We start from the raw sequence: 16,735 nt of genomic DNA on the forward strand, positions 1-16,735 counted from the left end.
CTTTAGCATATGAGTCTCTGAAGCTGTCAGTTCCAGCTAGTATAAAGGCTCATTCTACCAGGTCAGCTGCCACTTCGGCTGCTTTTGCCACTAATGCTCCTGTTGCCGATATTTGTAGGGCTGCAGTCTGGTCTACCCCACACTCGTTTATAAGGCATTATAAAATTGATCGTTATGCCTCTGCTGACGCATCTTTCGGCAGACGAGTGTTGCAACAGGTTCTTAATGAGGATTAACACGTGGGTGGTCCCTCCCTGTATGGGCTGCTGTGGTACATCCCGCTGTGATGGCCGGACTCATAGGGAAAATGGACCATTGGTCTCACCTGAAGGGTGATTTTCCTATGAGTACAGACATCACGACCCTCCCAGTTGGAGGATGACTATATATTTTCTAATGTATTATATGTTACTGTTACACTATTATATTTAAATTTAAGAGTGAAGTCAAGACTTCTAGTTCTGTTATACCGCTATGTTGGAGTCATGTTACTATGCATGGTACTATTGTGTTATTTTCCTGCTGCCAGGCCAGTTGGCCTTGTTCTTGTATTTTTAGATATTTCTCCTTAGACTCGCTGCGAATGAACTGGAGAGTGGGAGGGGCCTGACGCCCCTAGTCTTGACTTCAAAGACATTCTTGCCTTCGCACGATAGGTGGAGCTAAATCCCGCTGTGATGTCCGTACTCATAGGAAGATCACCCTTCAGGTGAGACCAATGGTCCATTCTTTTCGACCCTTCCCTGTCTCTTGAGGCTCAGGTAGCCTCAGTGGCACGGAATGCTTTCTACCATCTCCGATTGGTAGCCCAGCTACGTCCCTATCTGGACAGAGACGACCTCGCCTCAGTCGTTCATGCTCTGGTAACTTCTAGATTGGACTACTGCAATGTGCTCTACGTTGGGCTGCCCTTGAAGATAGTTCGGAAACTACAGTTAGTCCAGAATGCAGTGGCCAGATTGTTGACGCGGACCAGAAGGTCCGCTCATATAACACCTGTTTTGGCCCGTCTGCACTGGCTTCCTATTTGTTTCCGGGCTAAATTCAAAGTGCTGGTTTTGACCTATAAAGCCTTACACGGCATGGGACCGCAATACCTGGTGGAGCGCCTCTCCCAATATGAAACTACCCGTACACTGCGCTCAACATCTAAGGCCCTCCTCCGAGTACCATCCCATCAAGAAGCTTGGAGGATGGTGACTAGAAATAGGGCCTTTTCGGTTGTGGCTCCCGAACTGTGGAATGGTCTCCCCGATGACATTTTAAAGTGTATTTTTATAGTATTTTATTACTATGTTGTATTCAGGATGTTGTTTGGTTCTTGTATTGTTTGTATGTTTTTGTTTTTTGAGTTATGGTATTTATTGTATTTATATATTGTCCTTGCTTTTACCTTTTATGTACACCGCCCAGAGAGCCTTCGGGCTTCGGGCGGTATATAAATTAAATTAAATAAATAAATAAACCACAGCTACATTTTATAACTCTCTGAAAATCATCACTCCTTTTTTCCCTCTGTTATCCTTCCTTCCTTAGCAAATGTGTTTCTTTATTGGTGTTTAACTTATGATATGCCATGAAATACTAAACAAGACATTTACTAAATTAAATCTGCAGATGAAGTTGTTGAATCTTTACATCAAACGTGCACAAACAGGCTCAGGAGCAGGTGACGCAGCAGCAGACGTTTCTGGACAGAGCTCGTGATGCTGGTGCCCACAGAAGAAAAGACACATCAGTAAAAGGAAAAGTCTCAAACACAACTTTTGGAACTCTTCATTTTTGTTGGAGGTTTTTTCGCTTTTTGTTTTTCCTTAATGGAGGGCTATTCTCAGCCTGCATGTGACTGTTGCAGTTATTCCATATCCAAGAGAAAAAACAGTATTAATATCACTTGATTGAAGCAAAATAAAAATTTTAAATCTAATCCATCATGTTTTCTGTTCACACTCCTCTGTGTGTCTTCCCATTAATTTTTATCAGTATTACTGTACATTTTTCTTTTTTAAAAAAATAATTAAACAGGAATGTTTTAAGCTTTAAAAGCTAAAAGCTAAATTTCCTTGTTTTTATTTGGGTACAAAGTAACATGACTATATTGCTGTTTTTGTTTAATTACCATGTATTTTGCGCTGACATAAGAACAACAAATCTGGACAGGACTGAACTGCAACTAGACGCAGTCACTGTACTGGAGAGGCATCCTCATATGTATGTCTTAACTCGGATAGCAGAGTCTGTAAACAAGCAGGGCCCATAAAAAGCTGGATTGATCTAGCTCTGTAAAAGTGGTTCACAGTTGAATATGTTTGTCCATAAATAAAAATGCAGTGTGAACTAGGAGGACAAATCAGTGCCTCCTCTGTGGAAGACAGCCTATTCAGAATACAGTGTTGCAGAACTGGAGTTCTGTGACACCCTGCTTTCCCCCCTTCAGATTAAGCAAAGTCACTTAATGGATATGAATCATTCTTATCACCATCCCTTCTTCAAGCAGGATGTTTCAGAGTGGAGTGCTCTGCACAAGCATGCTCAGTATGTATTTATCACTAGAATGTTTTCTCTCAACCTAATTACTGGAACTAATTGTTCTACCATTTAAACTCACGTAGGGATATATGACAGCACTGCAGAAAACTTTTCAGCAATGACCTTTTGCAAGAATGGGAGTTTGTTCATTGACTTACAGGGAGGGCTGGGGAGAAGAATCACAAGCACTATAGATCTTGACACCATTGGTTTTGGGGTTTTAATTTGAATTAATAGGGAAAGCGGCACCAAATTTATTGCATGGTTTCCTTGAAATAGTATCATTGAGACCATCCGAACTGAGATGTGGAAATATTTTCAGGGTGTTTCTGTAACTTTTTAAAAACTTTTTGTGAATAATGCATCTTTGTATTTATGGATTTAATAACTGAAAGAGAGATTAAAAATCAAGTAAATGTCCCCAAAAGTCTTCTGTTTCTCAGATTTACCAAGCCTCTTAACTGAGAGATGGGAGTGAGATCAGCACCCTTCTCACAATGGCTACAACCTAGATTTTGTGACCGTAGTTACATCATCTGGTTCTAGGGATTGTGTCTTTATAAGAGAGAAGACAGCAGTGCCAAGGATTATGGTTTTTCTGTACTAGTCTAAGATTCTCTCTACCTCTTCAGGGTGGATACTTTTGACTGAACTGCTACCCATAATGTCTTGTGGAAAAACTTTGTCTATAAAAATATTTTTTTATTTTATTTTTGTTCCTTTGCTATTGTGTATTCAAAACCCAAATCTTTAATATGCAGCCAAATACCATTTTTAAAAGAGCTAATAACACTTTACATGCTAATTACTTTGAAAATTGAATACTTGCAGTTACATAATTTAATAAATTACTTTGACTTTGATCAGAAGTTATTCTGACTGTGGAAGATGACATGTGGTTCTAAAAGAAGCATTTGCTGTTGCAGAAAGCTGTGTATCGGGGAAAATATTTTAGAAATATATGTAAAAATCCTTAATTGTCATTATTCGTCACTGGCTTTTTTTAGCAGCTTCATCAGGAAAATAGTCTCCCCTTCCTCATTTTCCATATGTGTAACATTCTTCTTTTCTCCTGTTCTATTACACTGTGTATGTATAGTTCTCTGCTTACCATTGTGCATATACAGGCAATAAAATGTACATAACATTACTTGAAAATTTAACTATGTACATAGCTGCCTTTCTGCTTTATTTAGTGATAGATCTTATAATGTATGGTACTTCATTATAACAATACTGGTTTCCATTTTTTTTGAACCTGCACAGGCAATTGTAATGGCCTAGCATTGTAGGCTTACAGAAATAAGTTTGTCATGTGTAAATAAATCCCAATCGGAAATGCAAGCAATACGAACAATCAGTTAAACAAGCTGATTCAGAGAAAACAAAATCATACTCAAAAGCTGGTTCCTTGACTTCTGTTTATTTAGAATCAGCCTCTCCTATATTCATTTGCCCCAGTTCAGCAAGAAATTCAATGTGTAAACAGTTTTCCATATGTAATGTTGACATGCTTCTAGGTGCACATATCTATTTGCATGGAGGCACTCTCTATGGCCTGCATAAGTCTCTTGATCCAGAGTAACCAGCTGTTGCCTGTGACCAGTTCCTTGAAACTCTTGCTGGTTCAATCATAGAATAATAGAGTTGGAAGGAGCCTATATAAGGCCATCGAGTCCAGCCCCCTGCTCAATGTAGGAATCTAACCTAAAGCATGCAACTATTAGAACTATTATTACTAGAACTATTATATGAAAGTATCCCATAGATTTTGGTAGAACTTACTGCGAGGTATTTAGGAGCACAATTTCAAAATTAATTGGACTGTGGAATCTCTCACCATTTCTAGTACTGAATTAAATATTTTCCAGTATTGAACTACATTTTGGCATCAGAAATAAATGATGATGCTGAAATGGAAATCCCATGTTTGTGATGAGGCTACTTTAGGCAAGAGACCACTGTTTCTAGATCCCCAACTGAAATCCTCTGCAAGTAAAAAAAAAAAAAGTGAAAATAATTCTGACACTGTACTACCTAGCCCATATTATTCATATCTTAATAATTCAACATAATGATATGCAAGAATAATATAATATGTCCTAGAAATTCTCATCAGCACTGTCTTATGTGTTAATCTTCTTTCTGTTTTTCTCCTGTAATTCCTGGTAATTCATTCATTATGATGGGTTTAAGGGGATCCTCTGTAAACAATTATGGCGATCCATAGGGATCTGTGCCTCAGATGTGACATGATTGTCCCATGGCAGTGCTGGAAAGCACCATATCTGATTTTTATTATCCATTCAGTGGAGACAGGCTGTGATTTGATGGTGGTTGGGCAGGAAGGGAGAATCTGGAAAAATATGAGATTTCAAGAGGATCTATTTTGGTGGTTCTGATTTTGGGGGAGCTACCCCCTCTCTCCTTTCTCCCGACTCCTATAAGCACTCCACCTTCTCCCCCTAACCAATCCATTTTCCTCCTCTTAAGTCTCTGAGCTGTCCTATTCTCTCCCCATTTTTCTTACCCTCTCAGTCATTGTGGGTGTTTTTAAGCTGCTCCTGTGCCAAATTGAGCCTTGAAAAACACAGAGAGGTAAAAGAGGGTGGGGAAGGAGCTTCACTCTTCCAACTTCCTCCTTCAATTCTATGTACTTTTCAAGGAGGAACTACCTTATGACAGTGGAAACCGGGGGGGGGGCAAGGTTCATACACTTCACAGGCACCAGGGAAGTTCTCAGGGGCACCACTGTGCTCACAGGCATTACACTAGTAAACCTAGTTCTTCAACATTCCATAGACTAGCAGAAAGTAATGTTATGTCTTTTTATATTTCAGATTCATCTGATTGGGATTTTTACATTTAAAATGCAGAACTGGGTTTTGTGTTTCCTGGTGGTTCAAGTCTCCTTTTCACCAAAGACTATCAATATGACAGAGTTGATTTAATCCTCTTCAAGTATTTTCTTTAATTTTCTTATACCCTTGCTTTCCAGGCAATCCTAACCATGTCTACTCAGAAGTAAGTCCTACTGAATCCAGTGGGTCTTGCTCCTATGTAAGTGGGATTAGGATTGCAGCCTTACCCTTTATATCTCCTCTTCATTTATCCCATTGCACCTGTTAATTCATGTACCTTTCAACTTTATCTCTCATTTCAAATCTGGCTGTGTTACTCTCTTAAAAGCTCTTGCTTCAGGCTTTCTTTTCATTTTTTAAAAAATGCAAACCTTTCATTGTCAACCTGACCCTTAAAAGTATGAGGGGGGGTATAAATTCCAAAATGCAAGCTCTTCAGATCTCCTAAAGTGTAAACTTGTCCTATGGCAGATTAAATGCGAGGATCTGGTTATCAAAGTGTATGTAATGATTTCAAATGGAAGATGTGTGTACTTTATTACCAAGAGTGTGCAATTGTTACATATTTCATAACAAAATACATACTGGCTTCACCAATGTTGTCATGAGATACACAATTGCTTTAGCTTTAATATAAATTAACTTGAATTTCAAGAAGATAAATCATTTCTGCATTGTAGAAGAACAGAAACTGTTTGCCTGTGAATTTCTTTTCCAAAAGACTCTCATTTAGACAAATAGCCATAAGAATTAGAGCAGCCCACCAGTTCTTGTTAGTGGCAGAGATGTTGATACTAGGAAGCCAGCATGTACATCTAGCCATTTTAAGCTTGCACTCAGACAGCTCTTTCATATCTCCCTAACCAGATGAAGGGAAACTGAAAAACTAAATCCATGTACCTGTGTAATACAAACCTTGATAAAATCAGACATTTCCTTCACAGAGTACGATCTATACCACGCAGAATGCAACAGCCAAAGGCTTATAGGCCATAGCACACTCCTGACAAGTGCATGGACTACAGCCTTGAGCTCTTGGGGGTGGACTTAATATGACCTGGCACAATAAAGAAAGTTATGAACTCCAATATCTACCTCCATTTTGACCTGAAACTACCAGAGCCCTCCTTTGGAATATGTATGCATTTGCACCCCCAAATTCAAATAGACTGTTCTGTAGAAGTCTAGGTAGTTCTCTTTGTCCCTAATTGGCACCATCCAGACGTCAAGGCAAAATATTGCTAGGGCAATCTGTGCCTTGTGAAAAGCAGAATTCACTCCTAAGACAAAAGCAGCAACCAACAATAAAAATAGAGGAGTCATTAAATCATGTTAAAAATAAACATGGGCCAAGATCCTGTGCCTTAGAAGACTGCAGGTAGATCAGCCAACTGTTAGAATTCGCTGCCTATTACACTGATCCAGATGAACTGTGGAAGAAGGGAGTACTGATTAGAAACCCATTTCCTCCTGTTAGCCCTGGACAACCAGCAGGTTTTTAAATAAGACGATTTTGTAGACTGGTATCCAAGAGATCCTCTAGCAACTTTAGGGGTAAGGATTAGTATGCCAGCTTTAGATTTCTTGCATTGGATATAGCCTGCACACGCACACACGCTCGCTCGCTCTCTTTTTAGGAGAAATATTAGACTTGATCATTTTCTCCCGGCCACACAAACAGCTTCTTTATAGGACTAAAGACTAAGTAGAGCTACCTACCATGTTGTCAAATGATCAGAAATAGCTGAAAATGTGGGGAATGAGGAAGAATATGCCTTATCAGTTGGTTACTGAATACTATAGAATTTAATCTCCTGTTGCCATGCTCAGTAAAGTGGCTTAGAGGAACAAATCTACTACCTTCACTGATCTAGAATTATATGCAAAATAGAAGTTTGGACTCTGTATTATGGCATACTGTATTTTAAGAAAGGAATTAGAACTCTTTTTCAATATGAAACTATATCTCCGTTTGTGTGAGAACAATATGGAAAATAAGATATCACAGCACAGGACTGTTGGTAACAATATGACTATGATGGGGAGAGAAAACTGTTAAGTATTTAGAAGTACTCCTTTACTGAGTGAAGCTGGTATGTAGCCTAACAGAGCAATTATAAAGCATCCACACAACATTAAGACTTCTATTGTTTTAATCAAAGTTATATCTTAACATCAGGTAGATTTAGGAAAGTAGGAAGCTACCTTATATCAAGTCATACCATGGGTCCATCTAGCTTAATATTGTCTACACAGGCTGCAGCTTTCCAGGGTTTCAGACGGGACATTCCCAGCCCTCTCTGGAGATGCTGGGGCCTTCTACATGCAAAGCAGGTGCTCCACCACTGAGTTTACAGCCTTTCCCCTATTTAAAGCAATTAAAGTTTGAAGAAGTTCTGGGCTGGCAGAAGAATCAAGATTATATATAATGAGTTAACATCACAGTTCCAACATTTGGGAGAGAAAGATCCAAACATGAAACCTCAACGACTACTTGGGAAAAAGATGAGTCAGCTCAGCAATTCATCAGTCCGTCTACCTTGTATTTTCAAATAAGTTTCATATACAAGGTAGTTCATTTTAAAATACAGATACCTGGAATGCATTTCGTATACCACACATATTACAAGCATCTTTGCTGGGACAGCTGCAGCACTGGGGGACTGGAGAAGACCTGCCTTGGGAGTGAGTACCTGAACATCTGGGTGCTTGCTTGCTCACTCCTTGGGGTTGCTGTCTCCTGAGACAGCTGAAGCTCCTGGTAAATGCTGCAAGGATTGGGACCCCTGTCGGACCCTGACTCCAGAGAGAGGCTGCAGTTAATCTTGCAGCCTCTTGCATCAGCTCTTTTGGGTTTTAGCATCAGCCTTCAAGCCACTAGAAGCTGGGGGTGGATGCACCTTGATTCTAATGCACATGCACGTCAACACATGCACATCTTTCATAGTGAATTCAGATGATTGTCAACAGAAATGGAGCCAAAATGGGGTCACTGAGAGATAAGTATCAATATTATTGGGGAAACCCTGAAGTACACAGAAATATATATTTGGGGGGGCAGCAAAGAAAACCCACTAAGAAACTGCCTAATGAACATGTTCAGTGGCCTCCAGAAGCTATACAATGTTGTGTGTCAATTGGAAATAGAAAGGGGTTGGATTGGCCTCCTTGAGTCCTTTACAGCTTATAGTGTCAGAGAAGAGGGCCTGGCTGATTGGCTGGAACTGTAAATAGGAGCTTTCCCATTCAGGGTGAGGATGCACTGCAACATTTTGTTGCAGGTTGCCATTTTGGATGCACAGTGCTGGTGCACTGTGTTTCTTCTATCCACTCATGACTATTAAATATTCTTTAGTTTAACAATACAACTATTGAGGTTAGCTTCTTAAAAGCTTTGGTAATCATAGCAGTACATGCTGTTGCAGAGTAAAATGAATACAGTGTAGTGTGCAGCAGGAAGGGAAGAGCCTTTGCTAAACATGCAGTTCAGGGAGGGGGAGCTCTGCCAATGGTATGGTTGTTGGCTTGAGAATGTGTGCCAGGTTACAAGTCCATAAGACTTGTATTTCCTATTTTCATCTGTGAAATACTGGAAGGTATCCTAGCACAGCCAGTGCTGGTATCCTCCCCTCCCCTGGAAACATACATGTTCTCCATGCTTCCCTGTGTTCTCCAAAGTATGGCATCTTCCCCTGCGGAGAGATCTACAAGGTGTCTCTGTGTTAGGAGCTTGTGTGCCGCACCATTTGAGGGAAAGAAGAGTGTCAGCAATGTACTTGGGCTTTCCGTTCTCCCTGCTTCTGTCAATCTGAGTCTTTTTGTTTTGGGGAAGAATACTGTGACCATTGGGGACTGCCCTGCTGCATCCTGTGTTTCCATCTGCTTAGACGTAGGCTCAACTTGACCATAGACAAGACAAGCAGCTCTCTTCCCCATGGAGTGGCCTGATAAGGCAGGTAAGACACAGCTGTTGGCCTTGAAGCTTCAGGACTCAGGAGGAAAGAGGGGGGGGCTGGCAAGTGTCCCAGCTGAGCAACAGGCAAGCTGAGCAAAACTGCTTGGAGAAGGCTAATGTGACCGGCTGTCAACAGGGAGAGGAGTAAGGCTGCTGACTGCACTTGACTGCACCCCAGGCTGGGAAGCTGAGTGGAAGGAGGCTGGAGGCACTTGGAGGCCTAGTGGGCTGTAGGCCGGGCTTGAAGAAGGGAGATCCTCAAAGTCCCTGAAGGGGGTAAGCACTGGGCCTCATTCAATGGACTCCTCTGTCTCAACCCCAGGGTGGTGGGACCAGCCTGGAAGGGAAGAGCAAGAGGCTTTTTCCTTTTGCATGCCAGCACCAGGGAAGCCAGAGGTAAAGCTGCCAGAGAAGGAACTGTTGGACTTTATTTACTGGATGCCAAAGTGCTCTTGAGTATAACCACTGGCTGATATTGGGGGGGGGGCTGTTCTAAAATCCTAATTCAGGGGGGCTGCCTTAATGCCCAGGGAGAGGTAGCTCTGGCATTGCTGAGGACAGCTATTGGTGTGTGCTGGAACACCTAATCCTTCATAAAAGCTGTGCACTTGAACATCCCTGTCGTTGTGGCCATTTGTGCAAAGGAAAGGGGTGTGGAATAGACATGAGACCTTTTGATGTACCCCTGCCCATGGAAGCCTGACAGATATATTTTAAAACAATTAAATGGCAATGAGTAAAGTTGTATTGCAAGCGCCTGCATTGAACCCTAAGATTACAATTGGCCTAAAGAGCTGGTCTCTCTCCCTCAGTCCACCCCACCCCACTGGCCTAGGATCATCCAAATACTGATCCACACCACTCAACAACCTGTCTGCTGTCTCATAGGAAGGAAATGTGGTCAATTTCTTGAGCAATAAGAACTGTAGCCTAATTCTCTCAGACAGAGCAGATGAGGTGGTCAAACTGTTTTTGAATTGTGGGGGAGGCACATTCATATCATACATTTAAACTATTGTTCCACTTTAAACAGTCATGGCTTCTCCCAAAGAATCCTGGGAAGTATAGTTTGTGAAGGGTGCTGGGAGTTGTTAAGAGATTCCTATTGCCCTCGGAGCTACAATTTGCAGAGTGGTTGAACAATCAGTCCCTCTTCTAGAGAACTCTGAAAATTTGTAGCTCTATAAGGGGAATAGGGGTTTCCTGTTTTTTAACCACACAGTATCCTACCTGCAATCTGAAGTGGTCCATGTAAAGCACCGGTTGACCACCTTTCTCTTCTGATTTATGCAAAGTATGCGCAAGAGTGGCGAAAAGAATCTGCCAGCAGTTCTTAGAGAGCATTTAAAATGTTTAAAAATGCAGCTGTATCATATTAGTTTTTAAGACTTGTATTAAAGGGCAGTTGTAGACACACACATCTGTTCTGTGATGTTAAATGCTTTCACACCCATTGTGAAAGGAGAACAAACCCTGCTTTCCTCTGCTTTCATTTGATGGGTGTTTTGTCCAGAGTAAGCTGCAGTACCAGACTGGGCTTGCGTTGGTGCCTTGAGAGTTGTTAGGGAAGATACTAATAAGATTTTGCTAGGCAGCATCTCAGAGCAAGAAGATCATTTCCATAATCCATGGCATGAAAACTGATGGAGTAATAGCAAGGAAATTAGCTTCGGGCAAACCTGATGTCAGGCTGAGCAAGACTTTCAAAAATGAACTGAATGCCCAAATAATATCAGTAAGAGAACACTGAACAAGAGAACAATGAAATGGTGGGTAGGATTCTTCTCTAAGAAATGTTCTTTATATGTTGGAGAGTTCATAGTGTGTGTGAGTGAGGGAAAAACAACATTTGAAATATCTGACGACTACACAAAAACTTTTTTACTGCATGAATGCTAGGTGTAGCTGTGATGCAGAAAACAGCTCTGTTGAGGTTGGGATCCAAAGAAGGGCAACGTGCTTGTTTGGGAAGATCATGTGAGACAGAGGTTTAGTTACTGTTTCCCCCCCTAGTAAATTATGTTGCCAGAGAGGTAAACCACTTTCTAATCTGAACAGCAGCCTGCCTCTTTGGTAATGAGAACAAAAAATAAATGCTGCAAGTGCAATGAAGAGACAGAAGCATTGGCTGGACTGGAATAGGCCACAACATTATTTGCACTTTTAGCAAGTTATTGAGTTCTCTGTATTAGATCTGTATTAATAACCAAATCAGGCCAGGAATGGAAGAGAGCCAATCTTGTCCCTATGACCTAAGGCCTGGCTGTCCTGCTGACTGGCCCCCAGGGGCTAGCACAGAGCTGAGCTGAACCTGTTTGGCAAATCTGCCAATTTTGCTTGAAAGGAAATGCCATCCATCCAGCTGCTGCCCAGTCATACCATTCAGCCAATGCTGTCCCTGAAATCTCAAGGCAATGACAACTCAGCAAGCTATCCTAATTTCTCCTTCCTGCTGTAGCTGATAGCCCCCTACTTTCTACTTCTCCTTGGCTCTTTCTCCACCAGCCACTGAAGGGGACAGCTTTGCTTATCCCTTTCCCTCAACCTTCTGAGAGAGGGCCCAGGTGCTCAACAGTTCAACTCCCCAAAGTAGGAAACAACCTCACTCAAATAACTGGGGGGGGGACCAAATCCTGCAGCATACCTTTTAGGTCATCAAGTTGGACACACAGAGATGTGTGTAAGGTTTTTATAGAGAGATTGCACCCATTGCAGGTAGATGGATGCCATCCTCAATTCCAATAAAATTTGAGCTTGTCCTGGGTGATCCCTAGGATTGATGAGATACCACCTCACCAACAAACTGCCCTGACTAACTTTGCATTTGCCTTCCAGTGCACCAGCTGAATAGCCTTGGGATTCCTTGTCCTCCTCCATACCTGTCTGGGCAACATCCCCACCCAGACCACCCACATTTGGAGGGGAAATCCTGAGGATTTCAGTGAAATCCCCAATAATCATAGAGATTATTTATGTCCTTAACCACAACATTTCCCACCAGGTGGATACGCAGAGGGACATCAGATCTAGACTGCTCCATCAAAGAGGGAACCAACACCCTGTATTCCATCTCCCTGTAAATCATTTTATATGAACCACTTTGCCAAGGTTCTAAGGGAATCTGGGACCTGCTTCAGCAACACATTTTACTGCTCAGCACACAAGACTGTGTCCAATACACAGGACTGTGCCCTATTACCCACTTATCCAGGAGAGGAGAGCTGAAAGCAAAGGGGGGGAAAGATCTAACTAAAATTATATTTCACTAGAAATACTGTGCCATCCCCTGGGCCTAACATAGCTCTCAGATCTGTCATATGAGCGCCACCTGCCAGCCATCATGACATCTTCCCAACTGAGACCCAACTCAGCCACAGTCATGGTTGCCCCAATGCAAAAAGTGTCTGAGCAAACTCCAAACTGCCACCCCTTCTAAAAATCATCACAAACTAAAACTGGGTCAAAGGAAAACTCAAATCATGCCAAAAGAGGGGGCCATCATCAGATACCCTTGCTCTCAGATGAGCCTGCAATAGTCATCAGCGAACAAAGGTGCTCAGTAAGGGCCCTAAAAAGTTAAATGATTTGATCCCTCCCTCTCTGATCCATGATGGACAACCAAAGACAGGCAGACAAAAATTCAGACCTCCAAACTGACATCAGAGTGCTGCAAAGCCTGACCAGCCACATTGCTGTGGGAGAGCTCCACACTATGACACAAAGTCAAGAAGTCTCATGGCCTGACCCACCCAGAAAGGAGAGAAGGCCTGCACAGCTCCCTCAATACACCACTTCCCAACCATCACAGGCTGGCATGTGCAACTTGATGATTAAAAACAAAAACACTGCAAGCTAAGGAGGACAAGGCTATCAGCAGCTTTTGGCGATGATGGCTATGCTCTGCATCCATGGTTGGAGAACGTACATTTCTGAATACCAGGTGCTAGAAACTTTAGGAAGAAAGAATGCTCTTGCAATAGGCATCTGGTTGGTCACTGTGAAAACAGTATGCTAGCCTAGATGGATTGTTGGCCTGATCCAGTAGGCTCTTCTTATGTAGAATGTGTTTCCCCTCATTTCCCATCCCAGCCAATCAAGAGAGTGCACAACTGTGAGAAGATTTTGCCCATTTAGCACCCTCCTTCCAGGCTTCACAAATCAGCTCCATCCTGGCAACAAGGTAAACTGAAGTGAAAATCCCTTAATCTCAACTGTCAATTTTCTAGGCAGAAGTTATTGCTTTTATATACCGCAGCTTTGTGGAAAGTCGGGATGGAAAGGCATTCTGTGTGTGCTTTCCAGAATTGAACCCTGACATTTAAAAAACCAAAATAGATCTATGATTGAGCTCACAGGTTCTGTTTGGGTCTTGCGGAAATGATAATTCATCTGGTTTCATCTTGCCTGTCAATTCTGTTTGGGTCTTTAAAAGTGCTCTAGTAACATCAAAATATGGATGCTAATGGGACAGATTGAAAAGCTGTGTGTGGTGTTCATTTGGCAGTCAGCAGAAGTTTTGATTGTGTGTTTTGCTAAATTTTCTCAACTTGGGTACACATACACATCACTTCTGTGTACTCTTTTGTTTTTAGTGCATGTCGATCTACTGAAGCACTGTGGACTAGGAAGCTGACAGAAGAGTGTCACAACAGAGTCATTCAGTTTTTCAAAGCTCTTTTAAAGGAAGGGCTGCAGCATCTGCTTTGTTTGTAGAAGAACCACATTCAATCCCTGGTATCTACAGATAAAACTGGGACACCTGTATGCAGTCCTAGAAAGTCACTGCCAAGTTTGAAAAGTGGGTGGCATGACCCATCAGTCAATCAGCTGATGTTACAAAGATGCCAGGTGATTCATTTTCACCAGCATAGTTTGAAATTAAACTATACAGGCATAAGCCACTATGATCAACTGATTGTTGGTGCTTGAAAACACCCCTCCTGGTTCTATGCCAGCCCCGACAATCAGCTGATTGTCAGGACTTGCAAAACCTCTTGCACAGTGCTTTGAAAGCACTCTACAACAAGGCTTCACAGATACTTGCAAACCCTGTTTTGGCCCAGGTATGCCTTTACCTACCTCACATCATATATGATGTCAAGTGTAAGGTATATGGATAAGGCTTGGCCAAAATGGCCTTACAAGCTAAATGGACTGGCAGGCCTAATTACCCCAATGTGTTGGAGGTTACCCACTGCTGAATTAGGCAATACTGCGCTAGATGGACTAGTGTTCCGATATGGTATAATGCATTATCCTGTGTTCCTAAGGCAGCTATTGTATGGGAGTAAGCCCTATTGAACATAGTGGTACTTCTGATAAATATGTATGCATTGAAAATGACATAGGGAAGCAATAGTTGACATCTCTCTTTGTTTTTTAAGAGCTTGGGTCTTTTAAAGAGGAACTGAAAGATTATTAGAGAAACTGGAGTAATTCTTCCTAGATATACCAGGGGATTTTCTTACTTACATCATATGTATCTTCTCTATTAGCTTTATTAATTTGTTAGTTGGCAACTGGTAACAGAAGAAATAAAACTCATCTGAGACATCTCTGCCTATTTTCTTTGCATGCTGATGTAAGACATTTTAAATTGGAGCTCAGGACCCCAATATCTTCTGGAACGCCTCTTCCAATATGAACCTACCTGGACCCTTAGATCTTCCTCTGAGGCCCTTCTCCAGGTCCCCACTCTGAGGGAGGCTCAAAAGATGATGACAAGGGACTCAGAGTGCCTTGTCATTTGTGGCTCACCATCTGTGGAATATGCTCTCAGTGAGGTCCACCTGGGGCCTTCATTGTCATCTTTTTGGCGCCAAGTAAAACGTATATTTTCTCCCAGGCATTTGCTAGACTGAGATGATGTTTTAATATGCTGCCAAACCATCCTATGGCTGTGTGGGGGTACTATTGCTATTGTTTTGTTGTTGTTTATTGTTATGTTTTTATAGTGTTATGTTTTGTTTTAACAATGTGTAAATTGCTTGGGGACCTTTGGGTATCAAGTAACTAATAAATCTAATAAAAATATAATAATATAGAAGTTTGCTGCTCTGTTTAAGATTGTTGGCTTTTGTTCATTGTTGTATCTGATACTTTATTATTAAAGATATAAATGGATTTGAAATGGATTCTTGTGCCTCCCCTTGGATCAATTTGATACTGGGCAAGCTATAAAGAATGAATGAATGAATGAATAAGATTGTGGTCAATTTTTAAAAACATCTAATCATTTAATAGGCTGTTAATTTTGAAGTATTTTATTGTTAATATAAATTGAATGCATTGGCAATTTAATATTAAAGTATTGCCATTTGAATTGGATTGTCTTTAATGCCACACCATCCTATAATGAACGTCACGGACTTCCATAACGATAACGAAACGTTTTAAAAATGTACGTTTAATTCGTTTAACGGATCTGAATAATGAGCCACCGTGGCAGTCGCTGGGAGGTTTAGGATACTTGGCTGCAACTGTGGGACAAATAAGAGCCGTAAAATTTTTGTACGGTGTGTTACATAATATCATCTGTGCTGTAAGAGCCGTCTGTACCTATCCAGACGTCTCGCATTGTATTCTGGGTCTTGTAGTCAGACCGGCCTCCTTTAAAGCTCGAGCGAAAAGGGAACGCGAGCGTGAGAGGAGAAAAGGAAGGGAACCTTGTTTGATTGGCTTAAAATAAAAAGCCCCTCCAGCCTCTGAATAGTCAGCCCACGCTGCCTGTCAAAAAAGGTTTCGAGCAATCACCGCCCGCACCGCCTCCACCAACAGAAATGGAGAGGAAAGACTGGATGAGGAGGATGCGACCGCCATGTTAGCGCAGGCTCCACTCTTGCCGTTGCTGCTGCCGCCGCCGCCGCACATCAGGAAGGAGGAGGAGACGCCGGAACAACTCCGACTGCTGGAGAAGCCGTTGGGGCTTACTAGGCGGGGCACGCGCGGCGGCGGCGGCGGCAGCAGCGGGCGGGTCTCCGCGCTGCTGCAGCAGCTGAGGGCGGCGCTGATGCGTTTGACCGACGGCGCCTCAGGGCCGGGTTTGAGAGGTGGCTGGTGACTTGAGTGGAAGTGAAGGGGGCGGGAGCGGGACCCTGGTAGAGTGGGGGCGGGAGCAGCTGGGGAGAGCACAGGATGTTGCTGAGTGCGGCTCCCGCCGTGGTGGTGCTGCTTCATGCGAGTCCCGTTTCCTTTGAGGGGAAAGGGCTCCCCCGAGGCTGACGTACCCCCTTCTCCCCTCTGTGTTTCCGTTAAATCCTCTTCCTCCCCCCCTTCTTCCTCCTCCTCCTCCCCAGCCCGGCCAGGCTCGGTGGCCCCACTTGCAAGGGGTGGAGGAGGAGGGCTTTTTTCCTTCCCTGCTGCTGCCGGTCTCCTTCCTTTTGAGACCGCT

General features: G+C 42.5%; 1 protein-coding gene across 10 annotated transcripts in view; it reads left to right on the plus strand.

Annotated features, from left to right (window-relative positions):
- CLASP2 (cytoplasmic linker associated protein 2) overlaps positions 1-1,927 on the plus strand; it is a 232,004-nt gene extending 230,077 nt beyond the window's left edge. For all 10 annotated transcript variants that reach the window (XM_061587096.1, XM_061587086.1, XM_061587088.1 and 7 more), the window contains one exon: positions 1,618-1,927. In XM_061587096.1, coding sequence (XP_061443080.1) covers positions 1,618-1,707 — 90 coding nt within the window. In that variant the 3' untranslated portion in view covers positions 1,708-1,927. The remainder of the gene's footprint in view (positions 1-1,617) is intronic.
- The last annotated feature ends 14,808 nt before the right edge of the window (positions 1,928-16,735 follow it).

Source organism: Rhineura floridana, chromosome 10 (genome assembly GCF_030035675.1).
Source record: "Rhineura floridana isolate rRhiFlo1 chromosome 10, rRhiFlo1.hap2, whole genome shotgun sequence".
Classification (NCBI taxonomy): Eukaryota; Metazoa; Chordata; class Lepidosauria; order Squamata; family Rhineuridae; genus Rhineura; species Rhineura floridana.